A 19,349-nucleotide genomic window follows, 5' to 3' on the forward strand; every position below is an offset into this window, starting at 1 on the left:
CGGGCACTATTCCTGCACTCATCAAGGAAGGACCCCACATCCAGTGAGGGGCAGATAATAAAGGGTAATGGAACATGTTGCAGGAAAAGCAGTTATGAGGGAAGCACGGTGTCCGTGAGTGAATGTAAGTCAGAGAGGGCCTTCTGGAGGAGGGGACATCACAACTGAAGAATCTGAGTTGACCAGACTGAGGCGGGGGAGTGGTAAATATCCCAGGCAAAGGGAACTCTGAGTTCAAAAGCCACAAAGGCAGAGTGGAAGACAGAGCCTGCAGAACTCAGCACCACTTACTCTAACAGGAGGGCAGGGGTCGTGAACCCTGGGAAGTAGTGTGGCATTTATTCCAGGATCCTCCCTAGGAAAGGCCTTTACTCCTCCTTCTGCCCCCACCCCAGCAGGACTCAGCCCCAGGGAGCAGGCCACCACAGCCAGGCATTCTGGGCCTCCGAGGAGATCGAACAAAGGCCTTATGAGGGATCCAGTTCTGTGCAGAGCAAAGGATGGAGGTGCTGAGCCTGCTTTGGGGATCAGCTGGTGCTGGGATTTGGGGTTGAGGCTCAGTTTGAGGTTGAATTTGGGGTCTGGGGGACTAGACTCAGGAATAGGAGGCAAGCGTGGGGCTGAGGAGGAAGCTGGGGGTCCAGGACCTAAGTCCAGAATCTGAGTTAGAGCTATGAGCGGGAGCTGGGCTTTAAAATGGAAACGAGGTCAGGTTTGGCGAGGAAGCAGGGTCAGGGTGGGAGTGGGAGTGCTGGTTAGACTTTGCACCTGCAGTTGGGGTAGGTTTGAGGCTGGAACTAAAACTGCAGTGGGGTTGGGGCTGGGGATTGGGCTAGGGCTCCGGCTCTAGAGCTGAGGGACAACATTCCTTCTGAAGCGTAGGTCTGCTAATTGTGTTCAGAGTCCAACAGCAGCTGACAGACGCCCCTCCCTCCCTAGGAATGTCTCGGCCCAACAGAAGCAGTGCCACGTCAGCCAATCGGCTCAGGCCCTGCCCTAGAAACACCACCTGTTAATCCCCCTCCCTCCAGGCTCACCTGCGTGCAGGTTAGGCAGGTGAAGCGTCTCCCCGGAAACGGAGTTAGAGCAGTCCACCTGCTGGGCCCTTCCTGCTCAAATCGGATCCAGCACATTCTCGTGAGTGCCCCACAGTCCCCCACCCACTCTACCCGACTTTCTCTCCCTGACTCTTCCTCTGAGAATATTCACCCCACCCCCAGCCTAGGCCCACAGTCAGAGCAACCTGTGCCAGCCCTTTCTGACCAGCAAGTCACCGCCCTGGGGAATGCTGGGAGGGCTCCACGCCCCGCCCACGGCCCCCTCCTCCACCTCCCTCGGGAGCATCGCCACCAGCGATGCCCTCTTGTGTGCCCAGCAGACCCAATGGTGGGCTGGTGAAGGACCCGTGCCTCCTGGGGTATAACCTGTGCAGGGTCACGTCAGATTCCTGGAGTAATACAAGAGCCATGTTCCGTGTTCCATCTTGAATGGAAGCGAAAACATCTCGTTCACTTATTCAAAAAGTTCACTTATTCACTTATTCATGCGTTAACCTCTGTGTGGGCTAAATGAAGATGTCCAATAATTTGCCCCCCACCCCTCAAGATAAATGCCATTGTCCTCAGTTTTCAGAAAAGGAGATTGAGGCTCTGACAAGTGAATTCATGGGGTTCCCAGAGGGTCAGGGAAGGGTCCTGGCTCCTGGGGTCCTGTGCTGATGCACACCCAGCTCTTGACCACTCTGCAAATGGGGATCCCGGAGGGCAGGGATTGTGCCTGCCTGGTTTTTGCCTCTAGGGGACAGGATAAGGACTACTAACTACTGTTAGGCCCCTCTCTACTTTCCATGTCGGGAAGGACTGAGCTGGGGTTCAAGTTCAGAGTCCTCCTTTTTCCTCTGCACCCCTCTGGATAAATCATGGAGGAGGCTGGCATAGGTGGAGTGCAGGGGAGAGTGGGGAGGAGTGGAAAGGCAGGAAGATCAGTACAGGTGGGAGTGAAGAGGTAGGCACAACGGGGTGAGACCAGGAACCGGATGGAGAAATGTTTGGAGGAGCCTCTGCCCTGGGGTTGGGTGTGGCAGAGGAAGAGGAGCAACTCCTGAAGCTGAGAGGGAAGTGATGTGAAAAGCAGAGGAAAAGCAAGTTTAGAGTAAGATGACCAGCTTGGGTTGGGACTCGTGGCATCAGAGATGATGACTGGACATCAAAGTGTCAATTGCCTCAGAAGGAAGATCTGTGTGGCAGAGAGGACTCTGGGAACCAGCACCTTTTATTGCTCGTCAGGCTGTGAAGTGGATGGGATTAGGGGAAGCGAGGTGTTAGGGGTCAGATCCCAATCCACAGAGAAAGAGCAGACAGCTGTAAGAGAGAAGGTTCAGGGTCAGGCTGCTGGTTCTAAAAGGGTTAAGTCACCAGCGCCCTCCCTCTCCACAACTCCCTCCCAGGAACCAGCAGTGACAGCTGAGGCCATGTGAGTTGATCCTGAATGAGGCTTTATCTCTGGCCGTTGGTCCCATCATCCTCTGTGGCACCAGCTCCCTCGGCCAGCCAGGATGGGGCAGTCAACTGAGAGCCAGAGCCACAGAGGTCAGGGGCTGGGCAAGCAGGGAGCACCTCAGAGGGAAGGAGCTCTCCTGGGGCACTGTAGTCGCTTTCCCCAAGGTGGGATGCTGGACAGGGGGCTTTCCCAGAGGAGACTCCAGAGGACGCTGGGGAGGATTCGAAAGGATCTTCCCTAAGGCTCCCAGGTGAGTCCCTGAGGGTCCGGCGGGTGGGAGATAACACTGTGGTCTTGCCCTTGTAGGTAATGGTGACTTCAGCCTGGGCTAAAAGGAATGAGACTCTGGGCCTGCGGCTGACGAGCAGATGGTGGAGGTACCAGGTCATGATCTGTATCCTCTGACCTCTAAAACTGACGTTCTGTCCTGACCTGCTTACCCAAGCCATGTCTGAACCAGCCCGAGCCTCCACAAGCCAGGAGCTGCCCCCAGGCGTGCTGGCCGAACAGGTGGAGCTTTGGTGGTCCCAGCAGCCACGGCGCTCCTTGTTCTGCTTCACTGTGGCTGTGGGCCTTGTGGCAGGCTGTGGGGCAGGCGGCGTGGCACTGCTGTCCTCCACCAGTAGCCGCTCTGGTGAGTGGCGCCTAGCAACAGGAACCGTGCTCTGCCTGCTGGCCCTGCTGGTTCTGGTAAAGCAGCTGATGAGCTCAGCTGTGCAGGACATGAACTGCATACGCCAAGCCCACCACGTGGCCCTGCTGCGCAGTGGTGGAGGAGCCGATGCCTTAGTGGTGCTGCTCAGTGGCTTGGTGCTGCTGGTCACTGGCCTGACCTTGGCTGGGCTGGCTGCTGCACCTGCCCCTGCTCGGCCCCTGGCCGCCATGCTGTCAGTGGGCATTGCCCTGACCGCATTGGGCTCATTCCTGCTGCTGGGCTTGCTGCTGTATCAAGTATGTGTGAGTGGACACTGCCCTCCCCTCCACGGGGCAGCCTCTGGGGTGCCCCGTGGTGGCACTAGCAGCATCTTCAGCATCTCAGGACAGCTGTCTGCTGGCCAGCGCCATGAGACCACATCCAGTGTCGCCAGCCTCATCTGACCAGCCAGAGCCCTCCTTCGCACAACCTTCTTTGGTGTCTACAGAACTCTGCCAAGGCATGTGCTCACACGTGCATGAGTGTGTGTGTGTGTGGTGTGTGTGTGTGTCCGTCCCAGGGCCTTCTGTGTATGTCAGCGCTTCTGTGGGACTGTGTGATCCAGAACCACATATCCATAGCGTGGGAAAGTGAGTGTGTCCCTTCTTAAAACTGTGTTTGTGTCCATGAACTGTCCCTCTGCCTGTCTGGGGCTGGGGTCCCTAGGCAGAGAAACGTCTATGACCCCTGAAGATTCTTGACTCCTATTTCCAACACTCCTCATCTCCAGTTCACCTTGTAATACCTGCCAGGTATTACATAGGTGTTTCCATAGAGATTGTCTTTTCCCCGCCCCTGGGACTGCACCTGCGACTGCTCATCGAGAAGAGTTCTGCGGGTAAAGCAGAGGGAACGTTGGCTCCAGACTAAGATGCACCTGGAGTGGAATCTTGCTTTGAACACTTTGCAGCTGGGCAACTCGAGCAAGTCATTTACCCTCACTAGGCTGTTTCTTGAGGTTCAGGTTGCCATCAACTGTGAGGAGCAAATGTCATCATGAATGGAAGGACTGGCTCATAGCAGATGTGCAATAAAACAGGGCTGCTATTGTCATTGTCATTGTCTTCACCCCAGAGACCCTCCCTCCCCTTCCCCTGCACTCCAACCCCTCCTAAGCTAGCCCTTTCCACCTTTATAAACAATGCCAACCCAGGGCTTCTCCTCCCAGAACAAGGAGCAGGAGGGGAGAAGGGAAGAGGGTGGAGTGGATAGGCAGGGTAGCAAAACTGAGTCCTTCCTATTTATTCACATGCTGCTTTAGGAGGCCTTAGGCATTGGGGCTGTTTCTTCACCTTCCTTTCAGGGTCTCCCTTCACTGCCTCCCTGCGGGCAGTGGGGAGGCTGCATCTCCCTGCCCCCCTTGGAAGCCAGGGCAGCACAGTCGGTTGGTACACTGGCCAGTCTGCTTCCGAGCTCCTGTGTCTGGAAAGCTGTTTGACATGGTAAAGGGCACTTCCTGCTTGAAGGCAGTCCTGGAAGGGAGCGACTCTTCTGTGGTGACAGGGACATTTCCTGATCAAGCTCCACTGGAAGCAGGCACAAGTGTGTCTGTTACTGCAGCACCGCTTCCTGCTATGCTAAGGGTAGGTTGCCTGCGGGATGTGAGGAGGCCAGAGAGGCGGGGGAATAAGACCTGTCTCCTAAGAGACAGCTCACGCTAGAGCTGCAAGGACTCTGGTGGGAGAAAATGCTTTCAGCAGGCCAGGGCAAACAAGTCTGAGTAAACACCAGGCTGATGGATAAGGAGATACAAACTGAAGGAGGAAAAGGCAGGCCATGTCTAAGAACACCGGTACAACAGAAACCTGTCCCCTGCCTGTGCCATCCACACATTCACAACAGAATCCCCTCTTGTCAAGCTTGAAGGAGATCCTCCATCTCCAGATGCCACCAGTCACCCAGCATCCAGGTCAGAGACCTCAGAGAGGTCCCAGATAATGGCGGTTCCTTCACTGTCTTCTGTCCCAAGAACAACAAAAAATTACCAACTCCTTTGTTTCCCCCCATAAATTTTGCCTAATACTGTAACCCAAGTCTCCCACAACCTAAAAGGAATCCTTTTTGTCTGGCTGAATTGCACTGCTGCGTCCTTACTAATCTCCCCACTTTGCTCTTCTCTTCTCTTAAAAATCACCACAGGCATACGCTTGAGCTAGAATGAGCACCCTAAAACCAAAATGAAATCCCATGTGAGAATCTTTCCATGGCTCCCCACCTTTTACCGGCTTCCTGGTGTCATCCGGTCTCACTCTCCCCTCCAAAACCTCCGTGGTCCTCCAAACCATTTCCACAAACTCACATGTTCTCCCGTCTGTCCCAGCCTTTATATGTTCTGTTCTCTGCCTTCTTGTCCTTCAAGACCCAGTCCTCTGGTGACTCCCATTCTCTGGAGAGTCTTCCCTTCCCTCCTCTCTTAAACTAGCAATTTGTTCCTTTGCTATGCCCCTAGCACCCTCAATAGCAGACCCCAGCTGGGATTCTTTCCGGGTCCCTGCCACCTCAACAGGGGTTGGGTTCGTGCCAGGAAGCTTTGGTCTTGCTCGCTCATCTTTGCATCTCTAGCTCCTAACATGGGCCCAACACAAAGCTGCTGTGTTGGGTGGATGAAGGACTCTCACTTGGGCAAGCAGCAGTGTGATGAAGGCAGGGGCAGGAGACCCAGCGTTAGCTGGGAAGGAAGGAAAGGGAAGATAGGTCACTGTGTGCTTGGCCCCTCTCTGTCCCTCCCATGTTCTCTCCACCCCACAAATCTCACTCTTCCTGGGTTTTCAAGAGACATCCAGCACTGTACTAGCTCTTCGGTGGTGAGAGAACCACAGAATGCCCTCCCATTCTATAATATGGGAAGAAGTCCATTTTCCTTTGTCTGAGACAGGGTTAGAGGCCAACCATATTTCTTTTAAGAAAAAAAATAAAGACGAGGAGAGGTTTAGGTAGCATAAAGGTTTCGCTGAGCAGTGTCACAGGCAAGACCAGCATCAGGCTGCCCGGGAAAGGATGCAGAGTGGAGACTATGGTGCCTGTTCCAGAAGGTAATGTGAGACGGGCGACAGGTGAGAGCTATACCAAGACACAAGCAGACAGAAATGCATCTTCCTCATCCATCTCTAAAGCAGACCTGCCACCACCTCCTGCCTTTCTCTAGCTTGCTCAAAGCATTTATCTAAAGCCCTGCTTGGTCCAGTAGCCTTTCTTCAGTCTCTGTCTTCTAGAGCTGTGCCTTCCTTAGCCCAGCATGACAGTGTAAGCCTGTAATCCCAGAACTTGGGAGGCTGAGGCAGGAGGATCACTGAAAGATCGAGGCCAGCCTCGGCTACATAGTGAGTTCATGGTCAGCCTGAACTATAGCAAGATGCTATCTCCAAAAAAAAAAAAGAAGCTGGGCCGGGGATTTAGCTCAATGGTGCTGCCGTCTGCCTCACAAGCACAGGATCCCAAGTTCTATTCCCAGTACCAAAAAAAAATGCTGATGTTACTCCCCCACTGTCCTCACCTCCCTTGTCACTTAGTTAAGACTCTTAGCCTACCATTTCGTGCACTCTGTGACAGACCCCTCCACTCCTTAGCCCCCTGCCCTTTGGTTCCACGCTCCCACCACAATCCCCTCCCTAGATGAATCACCCATCTATCACTTCCTGTTCCCCAAGGAGATGGTTCTCAGAGAAATCTGCACAGGGCTTGCCTCCCATGCCAAGTTTCGGCAGAGGACTCAGTCTCCCACTTCAGATAATGGGAGTAGAGTACAGGAGCCCTGCTTTTTCACAGCTGTCCCTTCAATGACTTTGACAGCCCTGCGGAGGTATCTGGACTTTGTCTTCTGGATGCTGAGAAGCATGGGGAGATTCTAACCGAGGGAGTGCCGTGGCCAGAATCAGATGTGGGCTCATGGGCTGCTACACGGAGCTGGGGATTGGTCTTAGGAGGAAAAGAAGAAGAAATGGCTGAAGAGCCTGGAAGTACTAGCTCAGCAGGCCCCGGGGGGATGAGAAGTAGCTGGCCAAGCAAGACAGGCTAGGAAGAGTGTCCTAGAAAGAAGCAACAGCACGAAGAAGGGCCCAAACCCAGGAGGACTCCGGCTCCCCAGGGAGTCATGGAGGGTGTGTGGGGCTGGGAAGAGGTGAGGGTGAGGCCAGGGAGGTGCACTGGGACAGTCCGAGGACGTCAGAGACCTCTTGGCAGGCGTGTTACTTCCTTGCAGCCAAGAGGAGAATGCTGAGCCGAGGAACACTCTAGTCAAAATTGTGTATTCAGGGGATCACTCTACCGGTGAAACAGAATTAATTGGAAGGGGCAAAAATGGAGGCAGGGAAACCAGATGAGAAATTAAGGCATAGTTCAGCTGTAAAACATGGAGGTGAGGCTCGGGGATAGCTGCTGGGATAGAGTTCAAAGAGAGCAGACTCGATGGACATTCACAAGGTGGGACCAATAGATCTTTGTGACTGACTGAAGAAGCCTTTTAAGATGAGAGTAATGCGATTATTTAAACATTGGGAAAAGAGGGGTTGGAGATACAAGGCGTAGAATAAATTGGTCTCAGAGGGAGACAGGTGGACCCAGATCAAGAGATGGAGGGACTGGGTTTGCAGCTGTATATCGATAGAAGGAAGAATGCAGGGATTGGGGTAAGTGTGTGGGTTTTGAAGCCAAAAACAGCGAGGCCCTGATCAAGAGCTTTTCTCTCTGCAAAGTGGAGGCAGTTTTTAAAAAGCTGTTACGGAGAAAGGAGAGGAATCTGATCAAGGAAACAGCAAGGTTTCTGAAAGCCCACACGAGGCTGGAGACTAGTCAACGCCAGAGGCTGGGATACCAGCCCGGGAGTGGTGGTCTCAGAGGAGTTTTACCAGAGGTGTGCACATGTGAGGTAGTGGGGCAGGTAAGCTGATCATATTGGCATGGGAGAGGTTGACGTCATGGACCTCAAAAATCTAAGTTGGTACTTAATGAAGAAGAAAGACAAGAAGGGACTGATGGAGAGGCAGAGTAGGGTAGCCTGGACTTAACGGCACTCAAGTGACAGGTGAGGTGGCGAGAGACACTTGGCACATATCCCTCCTGGCCTTAACAGTCAAAGTCTAGATTCTCAGTGCTGGCTCAAAGAGGTCCTTACACTATATCCAGTCACATCCCACATGGCACCTCAGGCTTTATGGGGACACCTGGTCTCCCTAAAGGGGCATTCTCCAGGACCCAGGAAACTGAACTTGCCCCCGACCCATGCTCAGCACCTGTACCCAGACAGGATGCCTCCTTGACTGTTCTCCAGGGCCCAGGACACACTGCTGGTGATAGACTCACAGGTTGCCAGGGCTGCAGGACCCCAGATGCAAAGAGGTAAGGACAGGCATGAGACTTTCGCTTTAGAACCTACTATCCCAAACCTAGAGCTTGTATCCCCTAAACTTCTGAGCTCCCATTTACTGGGAGTGGGTCAGGGCAGCCAGCCAAGGCAAGGAGGAGATAAGTCCCACATGCAGGAGTTTCCTTCTCTAAATCTGCTTTATCTTTTCTTCCAATGGCCTTATTGCTGGGAGAGGCCTGCAAGTTGCAGTTAACTTATTTGAATCACAACTGGTAAAACAGAGTCACCTGCCCAGCAAAGATGCAGCAAGAAAGTACTAAAACCCTATCAGTCCTCTCACTGCTGCTTGTGTTATTTTTACAGCTCTAGAATCCAAACCCTTTGCTGTCCTGATCAGACTTCTTACCTGAGTCCTGGGAAACAGAAAAGTTCAAGTCTCCAGCTAGAAGTGAATGAGTGGGGAAGAGGCACGGTAAGCTGCTCCCTTGAGATTAATGTTCACTACCTGTTGTGGAGAGATATCGCACAGGGTGTGCTAGGCACGACACAGCTGACACTGGCAGAGCACCGGCTCCATTCTGTTTTACATATAGAACTCATTTAGTCCTGCTAACAACCACGTGCACTGAGTTCTGTTATGATCCCCATTTTACTAAAAAGAAGTTAAAAGTACTGAGGGACTAAGTAACTTGCCCAAGGTCATCAGTATGTAAATGGCAGAGCTGGGATTTAAATCCAGGGAGCTTGTGCTCTCAAACCACTTTGTAACTCTACTGGGATGCTGATAGAGTTTCCTTACTGCACGTCTGCGGCTTTTGTGACTCCTCTGTCTCTGTTCTCCCTATTGGACAAGGGATATAGCTCAGCCTTTGGAGAAAGCAGGAAGCTAGATTGTCCTCCACAGTCAGGTCTGAAATGGGGTTGCGGAGCTACTGAGGAGTGAGGGACAGACACGGGGCTGTGGGCAGACAGGCTAAGGCCAGGACCTGATGGGTCAGACCAGCAAGTGCCAGGCCTCCCAGAGATTCCAGTACCCCTGGCCCTCTGGACCTTGGACCCATGTCCTGCGCCCTCTTCATGTCTGGGCCCAGTCATGCAGAACACAGTGGGGGATTCATATGAGTCATCCTGGAAGGACAGGGACCAAGGTGTTTAGGACTCCAGGGCTCTGTTCAGCCCAGCTTGGCCCCAGTGGGAGGTTTAAGAAGCCCTCACTCATGGTCCTTTGTGGGGTGTGGGCTCAGGAAAAGCAAAAGCAACTGCTTTTCAGGGGTCAGTGCTCTGCCTTCTCCTGGTCCTCTCAAGAGTTTTGGCCCAGATCCTGAAGAATCTAAAACCAGGGGCAGAGTGAGAGGATGCACAGGACGGATTAAAGGCCATTCTCACTCCTTTACGGCATGGGAGGAGTTGAGCCTCTCTCCTGCATGGAATCACACAAGGGCAGCTGCTCTGGCGGGCGTGAGGGAAGGGGGGGGGGCAGGCTCCGCGTTCACGGCAGCTCCTCCCTTAGAGGTCAAAAGGTGCTTTCAGTGGCCTAGGCCACTGCTCTGGGTGCTCCTCCAGTGTCTTGGGCTGGGCCAGCCTCTGCTCTTCCCAGACCTTCAAGTCAGACATCTCTGGGCTCAGAAGCAATTGCTGAGTTGGGCTGCTTGAGCTGGCTGCTTCCTCCAAGTCTCCCCTGCCAGGTCCTCCTCCGAGGTCAATCCCTGAACCCACTCCAATCCTCAGCACTTGCTCTCACTCTGCTCCTCTTGCTCTCAGTGACCACATTTCTGAGTATCCCCAAACCCAGGACCACAGGTTGGACTTCTCTGTGAACCTGAGAACCAGCTGGCCTTGGGTATCTCCCCAGAAATCCTGCATCCAACATTGAATCACCATTGCCCAGCCTGCTCTTCTTCACTGTGCCCAGCTGCTGAGCCAGAAACCCGGGCAGTGTACTGATGATTTTCTGCTCTCCACGTCCAAGATCAACAAGTTCTGTCACCTCTGCCTCCTTCCCATCTCTGCAGTCTGTTCTTATGCCACACTTAGTCAGATCTTCCACTCTCTCTCCAGCTCACCCTCCAGTCCATCTCTGCACAGCAGACAGAACAAATTTTCTGTCATGATTATATCACTACCTTACAAAAAGTAGTCCACAAATGAATCTCAGTTGCTCTTAGGCTGGAAGGTGAGCTCTGCATCTTCACTTCCAAGACCATAACCAATCTGGCTCTCTCAGGTTTCATCACTGCTGTGGGCACCCTTAGGTTCTACACTCCAGACCTCTTGAGCCTCCTGCCTCTTTCTCCTGCCTCTTCTTGGGTCAGCTGCCTCTTGCTTTCCTTTTCTGCTGGCTCTTCCCTCATCATTGCACCCCAGTGGATTCATGGAGGGGTCACTTCCTGACTCATGAGAACTGCCCAGGAGGAATGATCTGAAGTAAACAAGTGGCCTCCCCAAACCACACATGACCCTGCCACTGCCATAGCTAGTGGTGGATATGTAACTCAAATCACCTAAACAGACTCTCCTCCCTGAGTACTTGACATTTGGAATCCACAGTTTGGGAGAGTCTCATCGATGCCCCTAAGTGACAGAAAGCTAGAGGCACAATCCTGACCTCGAGCCAGTGGGACTGCTTGCTTTCTGTCTCCTAGGTCAGCTGTCCCTTTGATTCTATGCAATAGTCAGGATTTCCCTCCAAACTCTTTCCTATTTAAAGAAGCTTCACTGTAACCTCTCCCTCTTAAAGCTGCCCCCTTGCTCAGTCATGACCCCATCCTTTTCCTCCTCTTGGGAGTATCTTCCACATGTGTCTCTACTTCTCTGCCCTTCATCCGGTCATTCCCCAGCCCACAGTCACTCAACAAATACAACTGCTCTTCAGAATCCAGCATTGCAGGGATCAGTTCCAGGACCACACCACAGATACTCAAGTTCCTTATATAAAATGGTATACTATTTGCATATGACCTATTTACATCCTCTTGTATACTTGAAATCAAGTCTAAGTTACTTAAAGTACCTAAAGCATGTCTACCCATCATTTCATTCGTGCAGATTCATCATAGTACTTGGTGTATGGCAAATTCAAGTTTTACTTTTTGGATGTCTCTAGAATTTTATTCTCTAAATATTATTGATCCATGGCTGGCTGGATGCAGAGCCCATAGATATGGAGGGCTAGCTGCACATATACACCTTCCATCCGCCTTGTGTAAGAATCTGAGAATACAGATTAGATGCAGCCTCAGAGATCTCACAGTCTAGCCTCAGGGACAGGCATGGTGATGGCAGGTGCCAACTTTCCAACAATTAAAATAAAATGGGCCTGCACAATTTGGGGAAACTGGGGCTGTGATCAAAGGAAAAGCTCGTGGAGGTGCTCCAAAAGGAGGGGAAAGTCGGGGCAGTGTCTGAGCACTATGCGTGATACATTCCAGTTTGGGAAAAATACAAATGAACACTGACTTCTTATTCAAAATGAAAATAGATTTATTAATTCCTGTGAAAAACATAATATATTATAACCAGATCACTGACTTTGTTGATAAGATAAAAATTCGAGAAACCTGGCACTGATTTCTATGTGTCACCCTGGCACATATCAAAGACCAGCAGGTAGGCAGGCCGTGGGGGCCTGGGGGCCACTTGTCGTCACTGGCAGCGGGGAGTTGGGTGAAGGACATGACAGCCCAAGAAGGGGAGCGATGTGAGCATAAACTGCATGGTGAAGGGTGGAAAATAAACAGCAAGTAAAGGCCAAAACACAAACAACAACAAAAGGATGGCAAAAAAGACACTTAAGAGGCTAACAAAGGCCTGAACACAGAGGGCTGTTCTTCCATATTCTTGTGATGATTAGGCTTTCTCCTAGCAACAGGAGGGAGCCATGGGGAGTTATGAGTCGAGAGGGTCACTGTCACTTTGGTGGCTAGCGTCAGGAACGGGGGATTGCTCCACCCCAGTCACACCTTAGCCACCTTGTCCCTGAGGTCTGCAGCTGCAGCACAGCATCCCGTCCTTATACTTGAGGCACAGAAGGAAGGGTGAGTGTCCAAAGATTAGGCCTCAGAGAGGGAAGTGGTCCCTGCTCCCCTCTGTCTCCAGTTCGCCAGCCCCAGGCTGAATGTAATTGTCCTCGATGAAGCCATCGTCATCCTCTTCACCGATCTCGGGGTGGTTCTCACTCCCCGTCCTGGTCAGCTGGTGGTGCTGGAAGCTGGCGCGGTATCGACGGCACAGGTGGCATTTGGCAGCAAGTGCAATGATGACAGAGAGGACCACAGCCCCCAGCACAACCCCTACCAGCACAGGCCATGCCCGGCCTGCAGTGCCCGGTCCAGGGGCCATGGCCGATGCTGTGGGAAGCTCTGAGGACCCCATATGGGCTGTAGAGAAAGGGACAGCGTTACACGTGGGCCCAGATGGGGTTTCCTGGGGGAACCGAAGGGACTGTGGGCAGGGCAATCCCCCAATTCTTGCAGCAGAGAGGATCCCACCCCCTCCTGAGCCACCCACCCTCCTTCACTCACTTTCATTTGACTCACTCGTGAAGGGGACTGATGACATCAGTGAGCCTCAACCTCAACCTCTGTCAGAAAAAGCCCTGGCTCCAGGAAGACCTCGAGAGGCCAAGCAACCCTAGGGCACAAGTTCTGGAAGACAGAGGTGTGGGTGTCAGGGACAGCTGAAGGGTGCACATTCCAGGTGACACCCACAGCCATCTTAGGGCACTGCACCAGTGCTGGGCCTCTTGTCTGCAGGACAGAAACATGCTGAGTTGTGCATTAATTTGTAAAGGCTTCCACTCTAGAAGCTGTTATAACATAAACCACATTTAGAACTTGATGAGCAACTCCTTATGATTCAGTCACCAGGCAATGTGCTCACAAATCCCCACTATATGGGCAGGAACATTAATTACCCCTACCTTATAGATGAGGGTGCTGAGGCTCAGAAAGGTGAAATGACTCCAGTAAAACCTCAGGATTTGAACCCAGGACTGTGTCTGACACTAGAGTCCAGTCAGCTACATTGCTGGAGGTGAAGGGGTGAGGACAGGGAATAAGGGCAGAGGCAGATCCTAGTTCCCAAAGGTTGCGCAACAGCAGTTGTTTGGAGCTACCCAGCCACAGAGCAGACCACAGGAGGAGGAGGAAGCAAATTACCCTTCCCACCCCACCTCCCCGTAGGGCCCCAAACAGCCAAGGCAGCCCCGCCCATGTGCTTCTGAGTTGGGAGCCACTGCCCCCACACCTCAAGCATCAGCCCTTTCAGCCAATCCCTGTGCACTCACCTCTACCCATGGGGGGGCACTCTGTCCCCATGTGGAGGCTCACACCTGGGACTACCCCAAGCAGGACCCCCTGAATCAGGAAATGGCCTGGAAGAGAGCCACCTAGGGCTGGGCAGCCTGAAGGAGGCATGGCAATGGGAAGAGCGCCAAAGTCTGGGAGTAACTAGAGGACGGACAGCTAGGGCTGGGCAGTATCCACAGGTGGAGCCCCTGAACCAGGAGTCCCAGGGCAGAATGGCCAGGCTAGGAGGTACCTAGGGAAGCACCTAGTCTCTGCCATATTATTCATCACAGATGCCTGAATGATGCCCTCATTCCTCACATCCAAACTGCCATCCAGCCCCATGAGTTCTTCTCTAGGCGTCTCAAAAGATGGCCCCTTCTCTGCTCTGTCTACCACCTTCAACTTGCACCTCTAGTAACAATCCACAAACTGATCTCTCCTGATTTTAGGCCACTCCCCAGAGTTAACTGGGACCCTATCAACTACTTGAAAAAAACTTCCAGAAGTTGGGCTTGGTGGTACATGTCTTTAATCACAACAGTCTAGGAGGCTGAGACAGGAAGTTCATAAATTCAAGCCCAACCTGGGCAAACTTAGTGACTTAGCGAGACCTTGTCTCAAAATATGAAGGGCTGGGGATATAGCTCAATGGGAAGGCTCTGGGTTCAATCCACAATACAGTACTCCAAAACAAAGTTCTCCATGCTGTCCCTGGGTTTATATGAATTCCTAGCTCACCCTTGGAAATCCCACATGCGGCCCTCAGGCCCAGCTCTTCTTCCTTTTCACAAGTTCCCCCTTCCCCCAACACACAATCCTCCCAGCTCACCTGCCCTCTGGCTCCAGCCACACTCAGTTTTTGGAGTCTCCATCCCTCAGGACCAAATCATACGATCCTCCCCGCCCTAGCTGTCCTGTCCAGCCACCAGTCAGAACAAGCCATTAACAGAAAGGCAGCTCCCTGAGGGTGAGGGCTGGGAGGACTGGCGGTCTCTAGGGTGCAGGCAGAGCCACCTCAGTTGCCCAGCACTGGTTAGGGAGCTGACCAGAAGGGAGGGGGGGTGCAGAAAGGAGAGGTGCACAGTTCTTTGATTCATTCTCAAGCAATCCTTAGTTGCCTACAGTGGACCCTAGGCGCTAAGTCCTTTAAAAATGAGACTTTGTCACATTGAAATGAATTCAGTTTCACTTTGCTAAGATTTTACTTCTATTCCTTTCCTCCCTGCCTAGTGTCTGTGATTCTTCCCAAGGACAGACCCACAGCAACCTCCTAAGGGCACAAACACACTCCTCAGAAAGGCCTCTGAACTCAGCCCACACTAGCCTGCCCACCCTCCATCACACACACACACACACACACACACGGAGCGAACCCACACCTTCTGGTCACACACAGTCCCCTCAGGTCCGCATACACAGCACCACCCAGATCGCTCCCAGAAGCTCCTGGAGATCCGTGGAGAGCCTGAGTGCCCTCTATCGCACCCCCAGTGTCTCCCCACTCTTTGCTCCCACCTTCAGGAACTGTGCACAGTCGGTGCAGGTGGCTTCCGGCTGGGTCTGCAAAGGACAGGTGGTGAACCCGGACAGGACAGGTGGGCGGGCCAGCTCCCCCGCCTGACTCACCTAGGGAGGCAAAGGGTGGAGCGGAAGCCGTTGGTGAGGGGAGGACCCGGCAGCACACGGCGCGTCCAGCAGGCTCCCTCCACCCCACCCCCAACAGAGGGGCTACAGCTGGGATCCCGTGGGGGGGCCCAGGGGGCTCTAGAAGGGACAGACCTCAGCAGGTAGCTGGTGAGGCTGAAGGCCCTGATAAACAAGTGAATTTCCGGTGACGAGTACAAAGTCCAGAGTTCAAGCTTGGAAACCTGCGGGCTTGTGAAGCAGACAGTGGGCGGGATCCTCAGGGGAAGAGGGAGGGCCTTCTTCCTAGGCAAAGCCAGAGGGACGGAGGACGCTCGAGAATTCCCTGCAAACATGTGCATGTGTGTGTTTGTCTGGATGGGGGGGTCAGTCCTTCATCTGGGTCTCACCAGCCCGGCTCTGGACTTCCCTTCCCCTCCCCTCTCTGTGCTCGTATTCCTTTTGGCCTTGATCCTTTTCCCTGGACTGGTGCCTCCATGTCCTTCAGAAACCAGTTGAGAAGGCGTCTTGCAGAGCCCTCTACCTCGGCAGGCCCCCGCCTGTTCCAAGCCTGTGGCACCTTTTGTGAAACAGCCTTTCTCTCAGTATCTTGTATTATTTCTCCCTGTGCTGCTTCCCCCATTCACCCAGAAGCTCTTCTGGGAGCCTCTGGGTTTCCAGGAACCAGCCCAGTGCCTGAGGCCGAGCAACCTCTGGTAAATTTAATCTCAGGGAGGAAGGACAGCCAAAGCTAAACCACAGTCATCAGGACTCCTCAGGGCACAGCTAGAGCAAGGGCTGCTGAGCAGAGCTGCAAAGGGGAGCGGTAAGGAAAAAACTCTGAGGTGTCCTCAGTTTAATTACAAAGATCGGGGGATGGAAGGAAAGAGAGATGGAGGAGGTTTATCAGTAAAAAGCTGCAGGCCCGCCAGAATAGAAATCTTTTTTACCTTCTTGAATGTGTGCTAAAACTGAGCGCCACAGCATCCTGCTTGCAGACCCTAGTAATCCAGAGCCCATGCTTGCTTCTCCGTGCACCCTTCCCTAGTTGATGTAATTCCACTCTTCTTATCACTAGCCGGTGTGGGTGCAAGGTAAATAACTTGGGCCTACCTTCCCCAAATTGTATAAAGTTAGTACTTGGGTGATTTAGACCCGTGGACATTTTCCCAACTGCTGCCTGTCCTCGCTGGGGGCAGGAGGGGTGGGTGGGGACCCAGCAGCTCATCCCAGGACAAGTCCTTTCTGGGTAGCACTATGTCTATAATGGCTTGATAAACACTTTTCTTTCTGAAATCTCTCAGTCCCTTGAGCTTTATTTAATGGGGGCAAGTGCTGGAAAGTGAAGGCCAATTCAAGCAGGGCTCCGAATGCCTTAGGGTGGGGTCCTAAACTCACCGCCACCAGCTCCTTCCTACCTCTCCCCCTCGTAAGTGCCTTGGCCTTCCACATTTTTGCACTAGGCTCCAACCTCACAGTAGCTCCAGCTGTACCCTATCCCTGAAATTCACTGTAATCCCAGGCTTTGTCCATTCTGTTCCCCTTTCCTAGGGCCCTTCACTTTCCCCAAACCTCACCTCTAACCCTTTCCAGCACATCTCGGGGCCCTAGGGCAGGGACCCCTTCATCTAGAATAGCCTTCCCTGCTGCTCCCCGGTGTGAGTGGCTTGCCCTTCTCTCCTCCATGCCCTTTTGCGGGCTGACCTCAGCCCTTCTTCCCCATGTCCTGACCACACAATACAGTGAGTTTCTTTTGAGTTTTTCTCATGGGCCTGGGAACTCTGAATATCGGATCTTCGTCTGTCTTGTTTTCAGATGCTCACTATCTTAAATGGCAACAGTAAATACTACTTCTAAATGATGAATGTGAGGGAATCATTCTAGATGAGGCAAGGAGGCCCTAAGGAAGGCATAGGCTTACTTTGGAAACATGGAAATCTAAGATTCAACTGGAAACATTGAATGCTGCAGATTTTATTAATGGAGGTATTCTTGTAACATGACCTAATTCATATGACATAAAATTCACTCTCTAGGGCCAGGGATTCAGCTCAGTGGTTCTGCCGCCTTCCTTGCAAGCTCAAGGACCTGAGTTCAATCCCCACTACCAAAAACAAAACAAAACAAAACAAAAAAACCAGAATAAAATTCACCCTCTTAGCCATTCTCAAGCATATAATCTAGAAGCATTTGGCATATCACTAAATGGTTATAATAGTATGCAAGCGTTACTCTAGCTCTAAAGCACTCTCCTCACTTCAAGAGTGCCCTTTGCCCAGTAAGCAACCCCTCCCACCCACCTCCAGCCCCAGCAACCACTAACCTGCTTTCAGTCTCTATGGATTTGGCTGTTCTGGATATTTCGTATAAATGTAATCACGCTTGTGCTGGTGTTTTAATGAACCATTTCATCTGACAGTCATAAGCATGCTATGAGATAGATGTTAATTATATCCTTAACAGATGACAAAAACAAGGCTGTGAGAAGGTAATTGGCACGAAGTCCCAGAGAAGAAAATAAACAAGGGCCCCAACAGCCATCAGTCAGTCCTTTATTCAAAGAATATTTATTGAATTCCTACAACAGAGCCACAGCCAACCCATACAGTGCACACTGCACCTGGCAACCTGCTGGATGCCCTCATGGTATGGAAAGCAGTGAAGAGGCTGGATATCCACACTCTCTGGCTGTTCAGCAAGGAACATTCGATGAACATTTACAACCTTCCATGGCGGCTCTGACAAGCACATCATAAACTGTGCAAGTTGCTCTGGGGAATTGCTTGGGGTCATGAGGGCATGAACTCATCAGTAGATTAGACCAGTAGATTGATGAGTTTATAGCTAAACATGATACTGGTTGGAAGAGGTGGATCACTGGGGCATGGTCTGGAAGGGTATATCTCCCTCCACCCCGAATCTCTGTTTCCTCCTGCCATGCCATGAGCTGTTTCTCCTCTGCCATCCCACCCTGCCTGGGAACCAGCCAGCTATGGGCCGAAACCCCTACAAACAGTGAACCAAAATAAACCTTTTCTCCTTACAGTTGTGGATACAGGTCCTGTGTCTCAGCAGTGGGAAAGTAAGACAATGAGAGATGTGTCAGTTCCCCTGCTGCTGTGGGACCTCCTCCATTGGTGGTTTGAGCAGAAGAAGTAGGAAAGCCAGTTATCAGACTGCTGTACTATCCAGGGGAGAGGAGGTATAGCCTCAGGGAAGTCAAGTAAAGGTGGAGAGAAATACTCAGATTATATGTTGAAGGCGAAGCCAACAAGATTTGCTGATTGGGTGTAGGGTTCCCAAAAAAGAAATAAAGAAATTTGGCCTGAGCAACTGGAAAATTGGATCTGTCATTTTTCTAAAGTGAGAAGACTTCAGAGAGACAGAATAGGAAGAGAAAGAAGAACCTCAGTATTGGACACACTGGATGCCTGTGAGACATCTGAGTAACACACTAAGCAGAAAAATGCTATGCCTGGATGCTGCAGGTTCTCAAATACACATTTGAGAATGAACAAAATGTAGATGATGTCTAAATTCAGGCATGTAGGTAAGATCCCCAAGGAGGAGATGAGAGAGGAGCTCTAGAATATACCACGAGTAGAGGTTAGGGTGAGGAGGAGACACAGGAAAGGAGGAGGGGGAGTGGCCAGTGTGGTAGAAGGCAAAGGTGTAAGAGCAGTATCTTGACCAGGAAGAAAGCATTTCAAGGGCAAGGATTTGGGTAGCTACCAAGAGTGCTATAGACAAGTCAAATAAGACATGGACTAACAGCCAATCCTGGAAATGGCAAAATGGAAGTCAGTGGTGACCTTGACAAGAGCTATTTCACTCGTGCTGAGGACAACTGCCTGATTGAAGGAGAGCGTGAGTATGCAGGCAGAGAAAATGGAGGCCCTACTTCCGAGTAAGTCTGCTATCAGAGGAGCAGAGCCGTGGGTAA

At 52.0% G+C, this 19,349-nt stretch overlaps 2 protein-coding genes across 6 annotated transcripts; one reads left to right on the top strand and one right to left on the bottom strand.

Moving 5' to 3' along the window:
• Positions 1–1,051: 1,051 nt before the first annotated feature.
• Positions 1,052–4,256, top strand: Tmem125 (transmembrane protein 125). Of its 3 annotated transcripts, none has more exons than XM_010634306.3 (2): positions 1,052–1,137; positions 2,806–4,256. In XM_010634306.3, exon 2 carries the CDS (start codon positions 2,947–2,949, stop codon positions 3,595–3,597), a length of 651 nt encoding a protein of 216 aa, XP_010632608.1. In that variant the 5' UTR covers positions 1,052–1,137; positions 2,806–2,946; the 3' UTR covers positions 3,598–4,256. The 3 variants fall into 3 exon arrangements, with proteins under 3 accessions (XP_010632608.1, XP_010632617.1, XP_019064681.1); XM_010634315.3 differs by lacking the exon at positions 1,052–1,137 and adding an exon at positions 2,489–2,588; XM_019209136.2 differs by lacking the exon at positions 1,052–1,137 and adding an exon at positions 2,586–2,663.
• Positions 4,257–12,329: 8,073 nt separating this feature from the next.
• On the bottom strand, positions 12,330–18,008 carry CUNH1orf210 (chromosome unknown C1orf210 homolog). 3 transcript variants are annotated; one of them, XM_010634346.3, is made up of 5 exons: positions 17,730–18,008; positions 15,563–15,752; positions 15,299–15,409; positions 13,031–13,138; positions 12,330–12,871 (listed from the first exon to the last, which is right to left on the bottom strand). In XM_010634346.3, exons 4-5 carry the CDS (start codon positions 13,050–13,052, stop codon positions 12,552–12,554), a joined length of 342 nt encoding a protein of 113 aa, XP_010632648.1. In that variant the 5' UTR covers positions 13,053–13,138; positions 15,299–15,409; positions 15,563–15,752; positions 17,730–18,008; the 3' UTR covers positions 12,330–12,551. The 3 variants fall into 3 exon arrangements, with proteins under 3 accessions (XP_010632648.1, XP_010632635.1, XP_010632644.1); XM_010634333.3 differs by lacking the exon at positions 17,730–18,008 and having other exon boundaries at positions 13,016–13,138; positions 15,563–16,066; XM_010634342.2 differs by lacking the exons at positions 15,299–15,409; positions 15,563–15,752; positions 17,730–18,008 and adding an exon at positions 13,414–14,333 and having other exon boundaries at positions 13,016–13,138.
• Positions 18,009–19,349: the final 1,341 nt, after the last annotated feature.

The sequence above is a fragment of the Fukomys damarensis genome, unplaced genomic scaffold (assembly GCF_012274545.1).
Source record: "Fukomys damarensis isolate Sample0158 unplaced genomic scaffold, DMR_v1.0_HiC HiC_scaffold_23, whole genome shotgun sequence".
NCBI classification, from domain to species: domain Eukaryota; kingdom Metazoa; phylum Chordata; class Mammalia; order Rodentia; family Bathyergidae; genus Fukomys; species Fukomys damarensis.